The 6,633-nt window shown below is 46.8% G+C and overlaps 1 protein-coding gene across 2 annotated transcripts; it reads right to left on the bottom strand.

Moving 5' to 3' along the window:
* Positions 1–1,314: 1,314 nt before the first annotated feature.
* LOC123180172 (disease resistance protein Pik-2) lies at positions 1,315–5,871 on the bottom strand. Of its 2 annotated transcripts, XM_044592140.1 has the most exons (4): positions 4,696–5,871; positions 3,985–4,596; positions 1,557–3,033; positions 1,315–1,478 (listed from the first exon to the last, which is right to left on the bottom strand). In XM_044592140.1, the coding sequence occupies exons 1-3, from the start codon at positions 5,767–5,769 to the stop codon at positions 1,603–1,605; spliced, it is 3,117 nt and encodes a 1,038-aa protein (XP_044448075.1). In that variant the 5' UTR covers positions 5,770–5,871; the 3' UTR covers positions 1,315–1,478; positions 1,557–1,602. The 2 variants fall into 2 exon arrangements, with proteins under 2 accessions (XP_044448075.1, XP_044448074.1); XM_044592139.1 differs by having other exon boundaries at positions 1,315–3,033.
* Positions 5,872–6,633: the final 762 nt, after the last annotated feature.

Here is a 6,633-nt window from a genome sequence, read left to right as displayed (position 1 = left end):
ACTACATTGTGGAATGGAGGGAGTATTCATTAAGTTTTTTGTGAATCTATAAGTTGTATACTCTTAGGACTTAGGATTATATAATAGGTGGCATTATTTTGTCTTTAAATCTTGGCTCTGATGTATCATGTAGGTCGAGAACAATTGGAGGCAAGATTCACAAATAGCAACGTTGTATGGCTCACTGGAGGATAAATTCCAAGCGCAAGTAAAAATGTGCATTGATATCGGCCTACATTGTGTAAAGTCAATGCCTGGAGACAGACCTACTGCCGGGGAGATCATACGATGGCTTGACAAAGGGAGCAAACCAGTCCCAGGTCAAAGACCATGAGTTGCCGAACCTCCACTCCGTGCTAATGCCACCCCTGCAGATGACCACATACAAGGTACTCCGATCCCACAACTTGAAGTGTTAATTCCTTCTTATACTATCAACAAAAATTGAAAAAAAAAATCAGTATGCTCAAATGAAGAAAAAAAACTGTTTCCGAAAAAAAAAGTGTTCCCATCTATTCCCTCCGTTCCAAAATAGATGACCCAACTTTATACTAACTTTGTACAAAGTTGAGTCATCTATTTTGGAACGGAGGGAGTACTTTTAAGTCGATGGGTAATGCAGCCACAATGGATACTCAAAAGTGAACCGCAGTTCCGATCTGGTGAAGCTAATAGACATTTGTTGATGATCTCACTGGTTTTGTAACCTTTATTTTGTCAGAAAAGGAGAAACAGACGCCATTGAGGGGACTTTTCAGAAGAAAGTAATGCTCAAGTTACTGAAGACATTTGCGTGGCAGCTGCAATGGCGAAAGTTTCTTCCAATTGATCTCTTGCAGCAGGCGTCAACTGGCGTCACTTGCAGGCTGCTGGAACATCGGTTACTCTGTTTTCTGCTCTTCGTGCTCGGTGCTCTGTTTTGCCTTGATGTTTTAGAGTTGTAACTTTCAAGGGGCAGTTTTTTGTGTATAGTTCATGCAATGTGTATATAGTTTACGCGGGGCTGGAGAAACATTCAACAAAGTTAATGGTTTTGATTTTTATTTTTAATATAACAAGAGATCATGGATGAACTAGCAAGAGAAGAAACGAAGATGCGGCTGATCTCGAGCTTCGGCAAAAAATAACAGGATTTTTAACTCAAAAAGATATTGACCTTCAGAACAGAATTCTTCAGTTTTCTGATGATCGACTTTCTCCCGCAAGCTAGTTTTTCTTTCTCCAGCAAACATGCAAACCTTCAGAACAGGTTTCCATATAGGAACCGCTTAATTTATGCAGATGAACTAGATCATGGATCTTGACCAGCAACCATGTAGACTACTTAACACTTCTACCCATTTTTTCTTTCAACCAACAAAAACAATCAGTTCTTACAAAGCAGCAAAAGAAGATCGAAAAGAGAGCTCTGAGTTGAGGCACTGGCAGGAAACCGCTGTGAGTGCAATTGATGTCGAAGCACTCTACAGGGCAAAAACCTACTAACACCAAATACATTCAAGTTTAGGAACACATATAGGCAGTCGCTAGAAAGCCAACAAAAGAGAACTTAATACCTAATGCAGCATAGTGAGACTTCTTCGTGGACGCAGAAGAGCTAGGTCATTGATCTTGAGTGACAAATATTTTGAGAGTGCTAACCCATGCTGGCAGGTTGTCAGTGTGCCCATGGAGTTTGAGCCTCCGTAGCTTCTCTGGAGGCTTGAAGTCATCATTGCTCGGCGAACAAGGGTCAGCAATCCTCTCGGTGTCCTTGTCAAACCATATCGACAGAGATTCCAGATGGCCGTGGCCCGAGATGACGGCGCAGAGCTCTTTGTGGTTCCTCCGGTTTATGCCAGACACGCCGAGCTTGCGCAGCTGGGTAAGCTTCTTGAGCTCCTTGAGTCCTGCCACAGTGGCTTTGATGACGCCCAGTGTGTGCAGGTTGGTCAGATTCTCGACCCCGCGAGGCACCTCAACGCCGACAATGTGATTGCCAACAGGGCCACATGAGAAACAGATGGGTACTGAGGTGCTAGATTCCGTGCTGTCGCTGACGGCATACTCCTCTGGTGTGTTGCCGGCACGAACATACTGCAGCTTCTGTAGCTTCACGACGGTCGCTGGCAGCCCGGCTACGGCAGTGTGCCTCACATCCAGGGTCTGGAGCTGCCTCAGGCGACCCAGGGATTTTGGCAGCCGAAAGATGTGCTTGCATCCTCGCAGGGAGAGGAACTTTAGTCGAGGCAGCCGTTTGACGATGTTCTTGATGTCGTTGTCTGTCAGACCCTCAGTGCCTTCCAGATCAAGCACGCGGAGCACCCTCATCTTGTCGGAGGCCAGGAATGGCTTCCAGGGTCCGAACACCGTCACCGACCGCAGTCGCGAGAACTCGATCCTGTTGAACACGCTCTCGTCCCCGTCCCAGCTTTTGTCGATGACCAGGTGCCGTCCAGTGCGCCGCGTGGTCTGGCTGCACCTCCCCTCCAGTGCAAACACATGGTTCTCCTCCATTCGCCGCGACACAATGTACTCCCGGAAGAAATCGTTGACGTTGCACATGGCCATTCTCCTCCCAGTACCAGCCCCAGTCGCTGTCCCAGCCACGTTGACATCACGCTCAGCATCTGTGAGCATGCTGAGGTTGACGAGCCTGGAGAAGTAATTTTCCCCGTTCACTTCCGCGAGATTCCCGTCGGTGTCTCTTGAGTAGCCCTCGGCAATCCACCGCCTCACCAGACGCCTTCGACGAATGCCATGGCGTCGAGGGAAGATTGACAAATAGAAGATGCATGGCTTGAGTTCGTCAGGACAATTGTGGAAGTAGGAGTCTAGCCAACTAAACATGCTATGTACACTAGCCAGCTCCGGGTTGTTTTCCAACTGGTGAATAAAGTTAGTATTCATGGCCTCCCAATTCAGACTCTTGGCCAAGAAACGACCAATTGCAACTATCACCTTGGGTAGTCCGCCGCATTTGTTTAACATTAGCTTCGACTGATTGATCATGTCCTCATCCCGTGTGATGTGGTTACCCACGCCGTCATATACCTGAAAATAAACTGTGGTTTTAGGAATTGTCCAACTAAACTTCTCTATCTATGACCACTGATTAATAAAAAAACACTTCTCATCACACAGAATGATATCATTAGTTTTTTAATGAAAACTATTTTTCTGTTACATAGCCTTGCCAAATGATAACAATCAAAGTTGTGTAGTGAAAATCGTGCAACATTGAATCGTTGATAAAGTCATCTTAGAATGAATAATCTATTTTAGAACAGAGAGAGTAACGCTGGTATCCTAATCTTATTTCTTGGCATCTGACCTTGATATGTTAATTACGAGCAATGAGCATTGTTTATAATTTGAGAATTCAGTCATAAGGAGAGTTCCAAATAGCTAGGGTCGTTTTTCTTTCCGAATGGTCATGGGGGATAGAGAGGGTTCCCTAGCTACCGGAATTTTGTTGAAAAGTGGCCAAACTTGACATAGTTAGTCACGGTCTTTGAAATGTACAACTGCATAGAAGAATTATTTTCTATAAATTTTGGAAGGTACTTTACAAATATGTAACTATTTTTCCCCTGAAGCATTCAAACACCGCTTCTGGCTAATTCATGCCTTCATTATTCCTATACTATCCTGCTAACCATCACATAAGTTCCTGTACTGGTTGTATGTATACCATGTTGTTTTTGCCGTGTTCCAAAAAGCATGACTTAAGTTTGATACATTTTTACTCAGTCCGACAAAGAAGTTGGCAGTTAATACTTTGCCCCCGGTTTTGCGAAAGTATGAGACTGGCTGAGGATACAGGCTGCTATACAAGAAAGTGGCAAAATTAGACACGGTATGAGTATGACTATGAACCAAACATGCTCTATAGCTACATCTGGGTGTACTGAAGATCCGTGCTGTGGTATACAGAAAAAGTAAATATAGGACTCTAATAAGGAGTTGAATTTGCAGGAATGGTTATTTTAGAGCAGCGAGTACCATGTTGAAGAGGTCAAGGGCATGCTCGTCACCAAGACCTTTGACGTTGGACATGAGTTTCTGATCTTGCCCTGAACAATATTTGGCAACACTTGAATCATTTGTAACAACTATGATACAACATTCTTTACCAAATGACAAGGCTTGTTTTATTCTGTCCCATTCTTCAGTGGACTGCAGGTCATCAATAACAATAAGGCACTGCTTCTGTTGTTGATCGTCGCTAAGAAGCTTCCGGCAGACATCAATTGGATTGGTCATGTTTGCCAGTTCAGCGACGGCGTCCTCTTTGGTTTTAGCAGGCTCAGAGGACAAGTTCAGGAGCAAGCTGCGGCAGAACTCCCTCAGATTGAAGGGATGGGGCACGTTCACGCGCCCGTGTATGTAGGTCAGATTTAACCCGGCGAAGTTGGGGCGGTCCTGCAGATACTTGCAGTAGGCACTTCTGACAAGTGCCGATTTTCCTACACCAGCAATCCCCCATACGGAGATCACACGGGAAACCTCATCAATCTGCTCCATAAGCTCGTCCTCTTCTGTGTCGCGCCCAATAAGTTCAGTTTCGTCATCTCCCTCCAACATTGCATTTCCAGGATCATCACCTCCGGAAACCTGACAAATCAACAAAAGTTACACCTCCAGCGTTGCATTTCTTCAGACAATGAATAAATGACAAGTGAATAAAGTGTCACGGTGTGCTTAATTACATACTTCCTTGAAAAAGACACAAACAGAGTGGTCAGGTGTGAATTTTCTCAACTCTGAAACTTTGTGCAGCTGCCCGGTGCACAAGCTCGCGATGTCAAAATGCTGTGTGGATACGATGATCTGGCTCCCGTTACCCATGTCTGGCAGGTACATCCGGAGGGCATCCCATTCCGCCATGGTTGACACGCCTTCGAGGACAACGAGGAACCTGTGGGTGCTCACATGACTCACAAACTGCTTGACCAGCTCCCCTTCTTCCACCACCGTCTTCTCCATCCTTAGAAGGGAATCTACATCCAGAGTTTCCCCTTGCTTCTGTGGAGCAGCAGTGTTAGTGCAGAACTGAATGAACAAGCTCCGGAGGATCTTCCGCGGATCGAAAGGGTGGGTCAACTTGGCCCAGCCACGACTATGGAAGTTCTTGCAAATTTCAGGGTCGTCGTAGGCCTTCCTGACGATGGACGCCACCCCAAGGTCGCCGCCGGTCCCCCACACCGAGATCACGCCGAGCTCAGGGCGGTCTTCCATTCTGGGGATCAACTCGGTCAGATCCACCAAGCTACGACCTTTCTTCGCCGCCTCCTCCACGGCGATGTCGAGAGCTCCGGCGGCCCGGTCAAGCTGCTGCTGCGCGACGGACTTGGCGCCGCCGAAGTCGGTGATGAGCTTGTAGCGCATGTTCCTCTGGCTCACGAACTCCACCCGGTCCTTGAGCTCCTTTATCTCCGCCGCCGCGTCGTCCATGGGCAGCGACACCGCCGGCAGGCAAGGCAGGACCAGCAGGCGGCGCCACCATCTGGGCTTGGGATCCAGGTGGACCACCAGCTCGATGCAGTCTTCGGTGTCGTAGGCCAGGTCGCGGAGCTGCCGCACCCACGTCTTGACGGCGTTGTTCTTGATGCGCTCCGCGTCGGCGACGTTGAGGAACGACTGCATCATCTCGAATTCCCCCGTGATGAACACCAGGTCGCTCTGCACGGCAAGCTTCAGCTTCGCCTCCTCGTCAATCGCGGCCTTCACCTTGACCAGCGTCCCCTCCACCACCGTCTTGGACAGTCCAAGCACGATCTCCTCCATTGCTGCCGCCCTCGCGCCTGCTCACCAGCTTCTCTGCCTTATCCTGTCCCGTGTGTGTGTTCGTGGTCAATGGCTCAATCAAGACTCAGAGAGCAGAGTAGGTCTGCTAATTAGTGCCTCTCACATAGGCGACGTCCGTTGAGATGGGATTAAGGGCATCTCCAACAGTTGTAAGATAGGTGTCTGTAAATTTGCCATCTAGGACATAGTGATAATATGGCATGTAATAAATGTGAAGAGAGGGCAAAGTTATATGTAAAATAACCAACAACCTTTGCACAAGCTCCAAGGTGAAATAAAAAGCAATCACATTTATTTTCTCATCATCTATTGGATAGCTTAGATACAATCTATTGGAATGGTTGTATGATAGCTTGTTGGTTGATGATATGGATATTTTACCAACAAGACTAACATACAATCTATTGGAGATGCCCTAAGGGATTGGTTAGGATTGCTCTAAAATCAGCTCGATGCCATCAAATTCATTTTATTCAAATGTTTTCAGCTAGCTCCAGCTTTAAAAAAAATTGATGAAATAGATGACCCAGCTTTATACTAACTTTGTACTAAAGTTAGTACAAAGTCGAGCCATCTATTTTGGAACAGAGGGAGTAGCAAAGAAGCAATTTATTATGAGGTAAAAGCACTCCAGGTACCCTAACTTGCCCAGAATGTGACAATTTAATCCCAAACTTACAAAACTCAACCCCACCATACCCTAACTTGCAGTCAATGTGACATTTTAGTCCCAGGACAATGGCAACTGGACAACTGGCAGCCAGGTGGACGGCCCGGTCGTCGCACACACTTTTGCAGAAACCCCCCTGCCGTTTCCTCTAATCAACCCGCAGTACACAACAC

This window comes from Triticum aestivum, chromosome 1D (assembly GCF_018294505.1).
Source record: "Triticum aestivum cultivar Chinese Spring chromosome 1D, IWGSC CS RefSeq v2.1, whole genome shotgun sequence".
NCBI lineage: Eukaryota > Viridiplantae > Streptophyta > Magnoliopsida > Poales > Poaceae > Triticum > Triticum aestivum.
The sequence above is the reverse complement of the archived record's forward strand: the minus strand, read 5'-3'. Positions and strand labels throughout refer to the sequence as shown.